We start from the raw sequence: 13,854 nt of genomic DNA, 5'->3' as shown, positions 1-13,854 counted from the left end.
AGCATACAAGTCCATTCAACATAACATAAATCCTATGCACAAGAATAATACTAACCGGTTGTGAAGAAGAAGAAGAAGCCGAAACAAAGAGAAAGGAACCGAGAAGATGGAGTGTCCGAGTGATGATCTTGACCGAGTTTCTTGTCCGGGATCCTTGCTTGAACCGAAAATTTGGAAGAGTTTGGATGTTGTTTTGGGGTTTTCTAGTTGAGAGGGATTAGAAGTGTGTGTGTTTGTTGTTTGTGTAAAATGAAGGAAATAAGGAAAGGTGGGATATATATACAAGGGGTGTTTTCGGGTTGGGCTTGGGGTTTCGGCCCAAACCGGTTACGGCCCAAAGGCCCACTCGCAACCGCCCGGTTGCGAGTCATGGTCTCGACTCACGTACATTTATATATAATACGTACATTCAACACACATTAAGCAAATAAAGATCACGTTTCCATTTAATAATATTTATATACACAAAATATTACAAGGTGTTCGTTCGGAAAAACCTAGAGTGTCACAGCTTATGGGTCGTCAGATCAAAACAATCTATGGACTAGATGACGCGGTAGAGTTTTCATAAATAAAATCACTTTTATTAATCCGGCGCGCTTCATTAAGGGTAAAAGGGTCTTTTGACTTAACATAAAACGCCAAACTCACGCTATTAAAATCTGGCTTCAACACACATAGCACACTTCATCATAATATAACGCCATAGATATAAAACGCCAAACTTTGTTTTTAACCGATAAAGCTGAAAAAAACAGTACTGAAACAACGGAACTTTATTACTAGCATTTACTGAAATAAAAATCGCGCCTAAAATACGCGCCAAAAACTTCCTATATAAACAAACTCTCAGAAGTACTAAAATCCACACCAAAACCACAAAAACCTATATTTTCCTCTATACCATTCATCTTATAAACGCCAAAAAAAACAAAATATCAAAGATTCAAATCCATGTTTCTTTGATATACACTATTTTCTCAATAAACTTTCGCTCTATGTAATGAGCAAGATACTCGATATAAACTCCAAAACATACAAAAACCACAAAACTTCAAAAAAGCCATTTCATGGAGATTCTGTTTTTGTTCTCTATAAAGTTCAGCTAAACGAGATGGATAACATTGTTACACGTCTTTCTTGACTGAGGATTAACAATGTTATCCATTTCGTTCAGCAAAACATTATTGAGTTTAGCACGACCAAAATTAGAAGTTTATGGTAGTTTTATTTAGTGGCGTTATTGTTTTTTTTTTTTTTGGCGTTTGATTTCCTTTCCCGATCTTATATTGTTTGTTATTTAACGTCGAAGTAGCATGTTATGAACAAAGAGGTAGAAAAAAGAAAACGATGCAAAAAAATGATTTAAAACGCCAAACTGAGAAATGACTGTGTTCTATAGGATTGAAATAAAAAAATGCCAAACTACTCTACACTAGCTCTCGATGACCATCTGTATGTGTTCTGTAAGAATGACAAATACAAAACGCCAAACTACTCTTCACTGGCTCTCGAAGACCTTGTCGATCTTCTTTTAATTATGGCCTGTTTGCATGTTAATGCGTAGTGTCCATAGGCTTTGCAGTTCTGACATTGTCTTTCTTTGGCCCCGGGTTTCGACTTTGATTTCTTTTTATCGATTGCTATCTCCTGTTTAGATTTCAGGCGCTTCCGAGAACCAGAACCTTTGGATTTATAACCTACAGGGACTCTTATTGGATTCTTGTTGTTTTTATATTGACCGGTTATCTCAGCAAATCTATCCCTAGAACTAGTGGGAGGAGCAACAATCTGCATATCTTGAACCTTCTTCATATAAGATTGAACATGATCCTTGTATAAGGATAGCTCCTCTTTATTACCAGATAAACGGTTCAAAGTGTATTCGGTTGAATAAATAATATCTCGCATCATACTTTGCACATCAGGATCAAGCTCGGTTATATTGTCACGACTAATTGAGAATTCAGGAGAACAGTTTTGGGAGGCCTCTTTGCGCCATCTATTCAGAATTTATTGTTTTGGAAATTCCCTAATGTCCATAAGTCTCAAAACATAGAATATATGTATACATAGCAAACCAAACTGTTCAAAACGCCTGCATGAGCAACTGCATAGACTTACGGAACATTACCTGAAAAACGCCAAAACCAATATCTCTATAACGCTATGCATAGAATGTTTGTCTAAAAAAGAAAAAAAACACATTGAATATGATAAAACGCCATTAACGGAAAACGCCATAAAAACCAAAATGCCATTATTTACCTCAAATAAGGATGTACAAGGCTGCTGTAAGTCATTTACGTAAAACTTAACAAACCCATCAGGCTGATCTTCATAACGTTTATTTATGCAATCCGCAACTCCAATAAGCTCAGCTTGAACGTCACAAAAAATAATTTTTGTGTATATATCAACAGCTTGCCCTTCCAACAATTTGTAACTACTCTTCAACTAAGGTCTTTTGTATCGAGATTCATGATCATTTTTATGATGTGTGTGACGTTGTGCTTCTATTGCAGTCTCATAATGCGTCATGAACTCAACAAGAGTAGCTTATAAATTGCACACTTAACCAAAAAAATGATTCTCACTCTCCGACCTGGATGTCGTTCGCATAAGACCAGACATATGCTCCATTCTATAGTATGTAGGGATCCAAGATTCCCTAAGTGCAAAAATATCAGATAGCCAGTCATTATCTTCTAAATTGAATTCTGCGATAACCGCTTCCCATTCTGTTCAGGTGTGAGAATATCCGTCCACACAACACCACAAATACGTTCTTTAAAATTGGTGGAATTGCATAGCCTAACACCAACCTATATATAACACCAAAACGCCATGCATAAATAAAAACAACAAAAGAAAAATTTTAACTAAAAAAAATAGTAACAAGGTACAAAACGATATGTATTTTAAAATGCAGTGTATCCTAAAACACCAAAGATAAAAAAAGCATAACAACCTTCAAAGTCAGTTTATGCATCACATGCCACATGCATAACCGATGCCTCGTGTCAACAAATACAACAGAAATAACCTTCTTCATCGCTGGATCTTGGTCAGTGACAACAACTTTTGGTTGAGAACCAACAACTTTAAGAAAAACTCTTAACAACCAAATATACGTATCGGCAGTTTCAGACGCCAACAATGTTGCACCAAATGTAACATTACAGTAATGATTGTCTATGCCAGTGAACGGTACAAACACCATAGAGTATCTACATATGAAAATGCCATGATAAATGAAACAATAATAGAACGCCATTGAATGTAAACTAATAAAAAGCCATTGCACGTAAACTAATAAAACGCCATTGCATGTAAAATAAAAAAAACGTCATTGCATGTAAATTAATAAAACGCCAAAAACAGAAGAAGTTGAATTATAAAATATTACTCGTTGGAACGATACGTGGCGTCAAACGAAATCACATCACCAAACACGTGGTAATTACGTTTGGCTTGATCGTCACAGCAAAAAAGACCCTTCAAACGATTCTCTTCGTCTGTGATGTAATCATACGAGAAATTAGGCTGGGAATGTTTTTTTTTTCATTCAAATGTTTCACAGCCATATCGGCGTCATATTCCCCTATGAACAAGTTAATTTGCCTCTTATAGTTCTTAAATTCAACTTTGCTTGCACCCACGTCTTCAAAACTGCCAAAATAAGTCTTCATAACATTAAACGCCTTGACAGGACCCAAGTTTAACTTAGACATGTTGTGTATAACATGCTTCTGGAGCTGAGTGAGGTGTCGTTCAGTTTGAAGAAAATGCTTATCAGGACGTTCAACAAGTTCATGATTGTGCTCCTCGACAAACTTATACACCTTCCATGATCCATCCTCAAAAAGTACACATAACAATGCACCACAATCGGTCCTCTTTGAAAAGTTAGATCGCACTACTCGCCTCTTTTGATTGGGGTCCAACGTATCAACCTTCTTGTCCTTGTATAACCCAGATCTCGTATACAAGTAATACTTAATATGTAAGACACCTTTAGAATTTGTCTTTGTATTCCCTTTCCTGACTGAAAACCCACACTCCTTGGCATACTTAACATACATTGAGCAACAATCATCAAGGCTCGAGAATACCATGTCCTTTCTGGGCTTTAATTCTTCACTGCCGTCAGGAATGATAAATGGTAATCCAGTTTTGGGGCAATGCCTTTGACTCGAGGAAGAGACTTCGTCTGAGAAAACACAGGGAGGAACAGAAAATCAGAAAAACATAGTGATATCTCGTAATAACATTATACATTAAAATGCCATTAATTGAATAATAAACAAGACATAATAAACACATAATTTAAAAACGACATGATAAAAAAAGCCATGAGATGAATAATTAAAAACACTTAACAACATAAATAATTAACAAAATATAACATCATAATGAAAACGCCAAAATTAACAAAACTAATGTTTACACAAATTAACAAAATAGTAATAACTGATATTCACAAATACTACTAAATAAAATTCAAAACTAATCAAAATAGACGAAAAACGCCAATGATCGTAAAAACATAAGAAATACACTAGAACGTAAACGAAATTAAAATTAATATTGAAAACTCCAATTGCAATTCTTAATAATAGATTGAATATCAATTAAAACGCCATTAAATTGCATAATTAAAATAACGCTATTGAAAATCATACAATACAGTATAAAAAATAATAATACAAAAAAACGCCATAGAACAATGATAAAAGAACAAAACGCCATATCTGTTTTGTGTGATTTGCTGGAACGAAAAATGGAAAACGCCAACGAATTTTACTTTGTCGAACAGAATCCACGTTAAACGCCATAGATCTGAGAAAGCTTGCAAAGGAGGTAACAGCTAACAATAAATCTTTGGAGTTTTAATTTGAAAGAGATATATAACGCGAATAAGGAGGGAACGTATAAAAGGACAATCGTACCCCCGCATAACAATTAGGCCCTGCCACGTGTTGGGCCATGATCCATTCTCACCTTTCTCACACTTTTCACTGTTCTCTCCTGAACCCGTAACATATAAAAGGACAATCGTACCCACGCATAACAATTAGGCCCCCTGCCACGTGTTGGGCCAGGATCCGTTCTCACCTTTCTCACACTTTTCACTGTTCTCTCCTGAACCCGTTTATATATATATATATATATATATATATATATATATATATATATATATATATATATATATATATATATATATATATATATATATATACTTCTTACGAAAGCTATCACAATATCATGCCTACTTATCATTTTGGATTCGTAACGATACATACATACATATATATATATATATATATATATATATATATATATATATATATATATATATATATATATATATATATATATATATATATATATATATATCTGTGTGTGTGTGTGTGTGTGTTTGTGTGTGTTTGTGTGTGTGTGTGTAGGAGTTGGCTACAAAGGCCATTTTTCCTACAAAGTATAGAAAGTCATAAAATACCACAATTTCACCCATAAAACACAATCAAAACCCACAAATAATAAAGTGAAGATTACTAAAACGCCATATTTGTGGGTTGTGTGTTGTGTTTTGGATGATAAGGCTTTGATTTTCAAATGACTAACATTAGTGTGTTTTATGTTGATTATCATGTTGTGTTTTCGATGTGTTTTAACAGCAAGCGTTCATGCTGGTAACGCTGGAGGATTTCTTGACATTGTGTTTTAACAGCAAGCAGATTAATACAGTTGTGTTTTAGCATTCATGTTGGTAATGCTGGAGAATTTCTTGACACTGTGTTTTACCATCCATGCTGGTAATGCTGGAGGATTTCTTGACATTGTGTTTTAACATCAAGCAGATTAATAAAGTTGTGTTTTAGCATTCATGTTGGTAATGCTGGAGGATTTCTTGACGCTGTGTTTTACCATCCATGTTGGTAATGCTGGAGCAATTCATGACATTGTGTTTTAACAGCAAGCAGATTAATACAGTTATGTTTTAGCATTCATGTTGGTAATGCTGGAGGATTTCTTGACATTGTGTTTTAACAGCCAACAGTTTAATACCGTTGTGTTTTAGCATTCATGCTGTTAAGGCTGGAGGATTTCTTGACGCTATGTTTTACCATTCATGCTGTTACGATGGGTGACATTTGTTACGATATGTTTTCTTGATGTTGTGTTTCTTCTTGAAGGATAGAATGAAGAGAGAGAGACGAGAGAAAGGGAGAGAGAGAGAGAGAAAATAGCAAGAAATGTGGGGTGGTTTATGGAATCACAGTTATTTTCATATTTAAAATAAGCTAAATGACATATCTACCCTTATTAATTAAATAATCCTTTTGGATACCAAAATGCCACCAAGATGATCTCAACCATTAAACACACCCATTGGATGACCCAAATCGCTTCCTAGACTTTCTAGGAAAAACACACTTTCCGCACGATCCCCACTATATATATATATATATATATATATATATATAGGACAAAGATCCGTTAGGAACCACCCTTTATTGCGAGAACCGCGAGAACCAGTGTGAACACAAACAGTAATAGCTAAAAAAATCTAAAAAACACCCAAAAAAATTTTTTTTATTTTTTTACTATTTTTTATATAAAAATCGCTACTTTTAGTATCCAAAAAAAAAAATTTTTTTTTTTTTAAAAATTTTTTTTTTAAAAAAAAAATTTTATTTTGGCTACAAAAAGTAGCGATTTGAACATAAAAAATAGTAAAAAAATAAAAAAAAATTTAGATTTTTTTTTGATTTTTTTTTGATTTTTTTAGATTTTTTGGGGGTTTAGTTTTTAGCATTTTAGCTTGGGGGGGGTGGGGGGGGGGGTTTAGGTTTTTGGGGGTGGGGGTGGGGGGTTAGGTTTTTTTTTGGGTGGGGTGGGGTGGGGGGGGTTAGGTTTTTTGAGGGTTTTAGTTTTTAGCATTTAGCTTGGGGGGGGGGGGGGTTAGGTTTTTGAGGGGGGGGGGGGTTAGGTTTTTTTTGGGGGGGGGTGGGGGGTTTAGGTTTTTGGGGGGTGAGGGTTAGGTTTTTTTTAGGTTTTTGATGGTTTTAGTTTTTAGCATTTAGCTTGGGGGGGGGGGGTTAGGTTTTGGGGGGGGGGGGGTTAGGTTTTTTTTGGGGGGGGGTGGGGGGTTTAGGTTTTTGGGGGGTGGGGGGGTGGGGGTTAGGTTTTTTTAGGGTTTTTTTAGGTTTTTTTAGCTATTTTAGCTTGTGTTCACATTGGTTCTCGCGGTTCTCGCAATAAAGGTGGTTCTCGCATGAACCTTACCCTATATATATATATATATATATATATAGGATAGATCATGAGAAAACTAGTTTAAATGAGAAAACCAAAAAAACTAACTAAAAAACGTACAAATTTTTTTTTACATTTTTTTATAAAAAATCGTTATATTTTATGCATGGAAAAAAATTTTCAAAAAAAAATTAAAAAACAAAAATTTGTTGTATTGCACATGTGCACTATTACGGATATAATACACATGTGTAGTACACATATAATGCACATGTGCAGTACAACAAAAAAAAATTTAAAATTATTTTTATATATAAAAAGTAGCGATTTTTTTTAAATTGTAAAAATAAATTGGTATGTTTTTTAGCTTTTTTTAGGCTTTTTTAGATAGTTTTCTAGTTTTTTCATTTAGATGTAGTTTTCTCATGATACTCTCCCTATATATATATATATATATATATATATATATATATATATATATATATATATATATATATAAACATTAATTAAAAACCCTTAAACTAAAAAAATAAAAATACATATTAATATATTAAAAAACCTTTAATTTTTTAAAAACATAATATATTACTTAATATATATAATAAAAATCCACCGATCCCCGACTGTTTTATACGTGCGAGGTGGGCGGTGATGGGTGGTGGAGGTGTGTGGCGGAAGTTGGTGGTGCTGTGTGGCGGAAGTTGGCGGTGATTGGTGGATTATTATTAATATATATATATATATATATATATATTTTAAATAAAAGGTTTTTTTAATTATATTAATTAATAGGGAAATTGGCGTGTAATAATCATAGCTAGACCTTATTCCCCATTAATAATCACACCTCAGAATATTTCCACCACCAGTCTCACCTTTCACCTATTTTTCCTACAATGGTCCCCCGTTAAAAAAACTTAACGGAGTTAAGCTTTTTTCCAAATTATAAATATATTTTTAGGGCTTTTGATCAGAACGATTATACAAGTACATTGATGTAAAACTTACTTCGAAATGGTGCTCCATTTGACTTGATTTTGGTTAATTGGAAATTTAAACACCCGAATTGAAGAGACGTTTTCATCGTTTGGAGCACCGTTTCGAGGCAAGTTATACATCAATGGACTCGTATCATCGTTCTAATCAAAAGCCCTAAAAAATCTGTTTGTAATTTGGAAAAAAGCTTAACTCCGTTAAGTTTTTTTAACGGGACCACTCTAGGAAAAATAGGTGAAAGGTGGGACTTGTTGGGGGAATATTCTGAGGTGGGATTATTAATGGCCAATAAGGTCTATGTAGGATTATTACAGGCCAATTTTCGTAATTAATATTATGTTTATAAAAACTAAAGGGTTTTTTATATATATTAATATGTATTTTTATTTTTTTTAGTTTGAGGGTTTTTAATTAAAGTTTTTGTATATATATATCTGAATAAAAGAAAAAATGGGGTTTGGATGAAAATGGCAACTACCAAACTATTTAATGTGAGTTAACTGCCATTTTTTAACAAAGTTAGTGGGTTGGACCAAAATAGCAAAAAATGAAAAACTTGGAGACCAAGAGGAGAAAAAAAATATTTTGACTAAAGTGGCAATTTGAAACAAATCTTAAAGACTAAAATGAGAATTTACTCTTACTTAAATTAGTAGAATTGTATCATAACTAGTTGATGCCCCGCCCGCGTTACGGGGCGATGGCCGAATAATTCTCAATTAATCAAAGAAAACATTATTTTTCGGATCAGGGCAAAGCTGTAATTTTTCAGGAGGACTAATGAGCGACTGTTAGGCAGCTCCTTGACACGGGAAAAAATTAAATCGAGTCAACCAATTAAAAAAATTGTTTTCTACTTTTGCTAAAAAAACTATAACGATTGGGAAAACGTAATTTTTAACTCAGGGCAAAATTATAATTTTAATTTTGGGATAAATCGCAAATTAAATAGACCAATGGGGGAGTGCCAGGAAGCTGCCAGCACGACTGTAATTTTACACTGGGGTAAAATTGAAGTTTCACCAGGAAAACAAAGAAAAACGATGGGCAAAATGTAAATTTAAGTTGAGGGCAAAATCGTAACTTGGCTGTGAGAAAAAAAACTAATGGCAAAACTGTGAATTTATACGGGGCAAAATCGTAATTTTGAACCGATGGCAAAATTGGTATTTTTAGCTGGGAGCAAAAGCGTTAATTTATTTTGAAGTGGGGGTAAAAACATAACTTTGAACCGATGGCAAAATCATAAATATAAGGGAAAAAAGAAAATGGCAAAACTATAAATTGAAACGGGGCAAAGTCGTAATTTTTAACCGGAGGCAAAATTGAAATTTTTAGTTGGGAGTGAAAGCGTAAATTTGTTTTTAAGTGGGGGTAAGAACATAATTTTATACTAATGGCAAAATCGTAATTTTAAAGCAGGATAAAATCGTAAATTTGTTGGGCCAATAGGGGAGTGGCAGGCAACTGCCTGACACTATTTGTTTGCCGCCTATATAGGCCAATGAAGGGGCCCTACTATTCCTATGTCGGCGCTGACATTTGGGAATTTAGTAGTTGAGAATTGGAAAGCTATTTGTTTAATTTACTGAAAGAAAGAGTCATCCAATTATAAATCTTTGTAAACTTATGTTATTATTTTATGAGAAGGGATCCCATACAAGACACTTTTTCCATACGAAGCTTATGCCATAGGGAATTGAAGACAAGTGATATTGGCTTGAAAGGTAATTTAGTCCTTTTCACTCGAAACAACTTCCTCTATTAATTTTCAAACGGTTATAACTTTTTTCATACGCTAATATTAAAAAAAATTACACCGTATTAACGAGAATTCATTCTTTTTAATTCAAGCAGCCTGTTGCTATAGTTTTCTTTAAAAAAATTACAGGATTTTGAATACACATTTGTCCATTACGTGTTGTTAGGATCTGAGTTTGGATTGATTGTGATTTGTGTTTGAATTTAAATGAACAATGAAAGAGTAGTGCAGCAGAAGTTAAATGGAAGCAAACTTTTCACAATCAAACAGAAGAAATGCTTTCAATCATACATTTTCAACACAGAATCAAATGATTAAATTTATTTTAAACTCTAATTACAGTGCATGTATGATTCGCAAACTCCCCCTCAGCCCGAGCTCAATATTTGTTCGTGCAGGAAGAAGATGATGAAAAGAGCTAAACAGAACAGTACAGAGCACTGTTCTATTTATAGGCACTAGCAAACTACTGAGCATCTAAGCTGACGTCACCATGAAAGTGACATCTAACCTCCTAACAAACTCTTAACAACTGACCTATACAAACACTGCTATGCTAACTACTGATGTTATAATTCAATACATAAATTAAACATAAACTGTTGCTGCATCCTTCCACTGCTGTGAACCCAGCAGTACATGTCATGATCAGCAGTGCTTGAAACAAGGCAGTAGATTGAGCAGCAGAGCTTTAGTTCTTCAACAGACCTTGACTTGATCAGCAGTTGTAAGTCAGCAGTTTGCATGATCAGCAGATAGGAGGTCAGCAGATGTTGAAACCACTTTCAAGGGGAGAGAATTGCAACCAAACATCTGCTTATTCTGGATCCACTACTCTGATCCAGTTTTGGCTTTCATTATTTGTTCCTTTGGTAGGGTTCAATCCCAACAATCTCCCCCTGGAACAGATAATGCCAAAACTCTCCATTATTGTAGATCTTTATTGCCTCATCAGCAGTTCCCTTATTTGCCCTTTGAGTTGTAATTCAAAGGTTAAGGCATCTGCATCATCATCATCCCTGCTAAGTGGAAGATCAAGGAGATCCTGCAAATCTTCAAGACTCAGGCCGAGAGCTTGTTCCCTTGTTAGTTTCTTCACTTCGCCACTAGACTTGAACACTTTCAGTACGTGGGTCTGTTTATCAGTTTTCCACTTTAGTACTTTTGAGCCTGGTGGGTTTCTTGGGAGATTTTTATTTGAAGAGGTATTTGGTGATGCTGGCCTATTCATGACTGGCTGAGCAGTACTTGCAGATTGTTCCAATTCAAGATCTTCTTTTATCATTAACCTAATGCCCTCTTTTACAATAGATCTTGAACTGTTTCAGCACCCAACTGGTTTTGACTCCTTTTTTTGTAGATGGCAGCACCAGCAGGAGCAGTGGTTCTTTTGGCTTGCAGCTTTGGTGGTCTCTTTGAGACCTCTACTTTAGAGTAGTCAGGCTTTTGTGGAGCTGTTGGATCTTTCTTCCTAAGTTCCTCCAACCTTTTGTAGGTGGCCCTGACCCTCGCTTCTCCCCACTTTGACACAGTGTTCGTTGACCCATAGTCAGCTGTAATAAGCTCCTCTTTCATTCTCTTCAACTCTAATGCCTTTTCAGCTTCAAACTGTTTGAATTTTTCAGGAGGAGTCTGCTGGACATTATCTTTGATCATTTCATGAATCCTGGCTACTTCCTTTTCAAGCTCAGGAATGGTCCAGTTTTTGTACATGTGTTTCTCCCCCTTGTATTTCTTGTAGGTCATGATATTTCAATGTAGTCTTTTCTCAAAGTCTCATATGCCCTTTCTGAAATTTGTTGACTAACATTTTTGGCAAATTGCTCCATTGATCTGACCTGTGTAAGAGGAAACTGATAGTTTTGCTGAAATTCCTATCAGATTTCCCTTGTTTATTTTTGTTAGCGATGTCCTCTGCTTGCTTGGCTTTGATTTCTAAATATTCTTCAATGTTGTTTGGCCTGGGATATCCTTTAACTGAAGGCAAGCTCCTTTTGGCAAGGTTATCCTCATAGTGGAAAGATTTGATTTCATTTCTAACTACTATGAGTTCTAAAGGAAATACAACACCTGCAGGAGGTAATGGCTTTTGAGTTTGAGTTGAAGAGAGAGGAATGGGTTTTGGAATTGTGACAAGTGCTTGGGATTTTGAAGCTATTGGTGGTGGTGATGGAGAATCATCATCTGGTATGATAATCCTTCTCCTCTTAATTTTAGGAGAGGCAGATGATGTTTTGGGTGGAACAGTGGAGGTGATTTGAGTGGCAGTGGTTTGTGGCTAACTAACAGTTGTTGAAACAACTGGTGTTTCAACCACTGTTGCCATTACAACAGATATTTTAACATCTGCTGTCTTCTGCTTTATGGCAGGAAATGATGGTGGAGATGTTGTTTTTGATGGTGATAGGGCAGTGGTAGTGGTGTGTGTTGAAGTGGTATGTGTTGTAGTGAGAGCAGTTGTTGTAACAACTGAAGTACCATCAGATGTTGGAACAACAGAAGTTCCAGCAACTGTTTGGGTGGAGGTTTGATGTTGGTGGCTTTTGGATGGTGGTTTTGAAGTATGCTTAGGAAGGCTGGATGGTGTGGATTTGGGTTTCCTTACTTTTCTAGTAAGATTTCTTTTTGGAACAAGATTTTGATCGTCCTTTTCACCAGAACAACCCTGCTCATTTAGCTCCATGAAAGCTCTCTTTTCCTCATTCCACCTTGATAAATCCTTTGACGCTCTATCCCTTTTTACACTTATGACACCATCATCAAGTGCATTCTGGGTAACATCAACCTTTTTGCTACCATCTGGCAAAGGAATGTTTCTGAGCATTGCATCCTTTTCTGGATCAAGATATACCCCATTATCAATCCCTTTCTTTATCCACTCCTTAATTTTCTCCCACTTTTTGGCATTATCTGAGGGGATTTCATCAATATAAAGAACTGTTGGAGGAGCAGTGCCAATGGTTGCCAACAGATGTGTTTTTAGAGCCTTGATGTCTGCTTGTGTGGTTTTGAAACTAGACTCCATTGCTTCTCTGAGCTCTTGAACATGTTTTTCATGCTGCTGCTCAGCCATCTGTTGTTGTTGGTGGAGAAATGGTTGAAAAAGATTCCAGAGCTCATTTGTAACATCTGCTGGTGGTGGAGCAGGTGCTTGAGGTGGAACAGCAGTGGATGGTACCATTTAAACTGTTAACAACTGTTGCAGCATGTCTTTGATTTCTACAACAGATGTATCCAGCTTTTCAACTCTTGCCGTCAATTCCTGGTACTTTAAACCATCACCCAATTTAATGGGATCATCTGATTTCCCACTAGCAGTGGTTTTATCAGATGTTGAGGTAGGGAGTGTACTCCAAACATCAACAACTGATGCCCCTTTTTCTTGGTACTGGGGTCTTCTTCCTTCAACACTTGATAATCTTTTGATGGAACCAGTGGTTAATACAAACTCACTAGCAGATAACAGAGGTGTTATGGAAGGAATTGCCTCCATGGAAGTCTTATTGATGTAACCACTGTCCAAATGTAGACCTGTAGGTTCAACACTTGTAGTGGCTGCTTCACTTGGATTACCACCAAGAGTTACTTGTAACTCAAGGGGTGTAACCTCCTCAGGTTGTGTTGGTGGGTTAACAAAGAGTGATACATCAGGCCCAGTCTGTTGTTGAGGTATATTCTCATGGACAGGTGATTGAGAAGGACTGGTTTATGCCAGGTTCAGATCAATTGCATCCAACAGTAGTTTGGTGTTTGGAGGAATTGGAGATGTGAATTTGGGTGCAGAAAGATGAGTTGCCCCGGGTATTGGGCTGTGGATGATGGAAACAAGTGCT

At 35.7% G+C, this 13,854-nt stretch overlaps 1 protein-coding gene across 1 annotated transcript; it reads right to left on the bottom strand.

Annotated features, from left to right (window-relative positions):
- Positions 1-1,494: 1,494 nt before the first annotated feature.
- Positions 1,495-4,118, bottom strand: LOC110932087. The gene is made up of 7 exons (XM_022175446.1): positions 3,625-4,118; positions 2,972-3,230; positions 2,731-2,825; positions 2,598-2,671; positions 2,286-2,381; positions 2,135-2,186; positions 1,495-2,002 (listed from the first exon to the last, which is right to left on the bottom strand). Exons 1-7 carry the CDS (start codon positions 4,116-4,118, stop codon positions 1,495-1,497), a joined length of 1,578 nt encoding a protein of 525 aa, XP_022031138.1.
- Positions 4,119-13,854: the final 9,736 nt, after the last annotated feature.

This window comes from Helianthus annuus, chromosome 3, assembly GCF_002127325.2.
Source record: "Helianthus annuus cultivar XRQ/B chromosome 3, HanXRQr2.0-SUNRISE, whole genome shotgun sequence".
NCBI classification, from domain to species: domain Eukaryota; kingdom Viridiplantae; phylum Streptophyta; class Magnoliopsida; order Asterales; family Asteraceae; genus Helianthus; species Helianthus annuus.
Note: the sequence above shows the minus strand (reverse complement) of the source record. Positions and strands in the feature narration are given on the sequence as shown.

Bases quoted from the DNA above. Each gene is read 5' to 3' on its own strand.
- LOC110932087 (XM_022175446.1), bottom strand. From the start codon at position 4,118: ATGGTATTCTCGAGCCTTGATGATTGTTGCTCAATGTATGTTAAGTAT. The intron at 2,672-2,730 runs GTTATCGCAGAA...TTTTGCACTTAG, and splicing joins CCTGAACAGAATGGGAAGCG to GGAATCTTGGATCCCTACAT. The intron at 2,187-2,285 runs GTACATCCTTAT...TTTCTTTTTTAG, and splicing joins AAATGACTTACAGCAGCCTT to ACAAACATTCTATGCATAGC.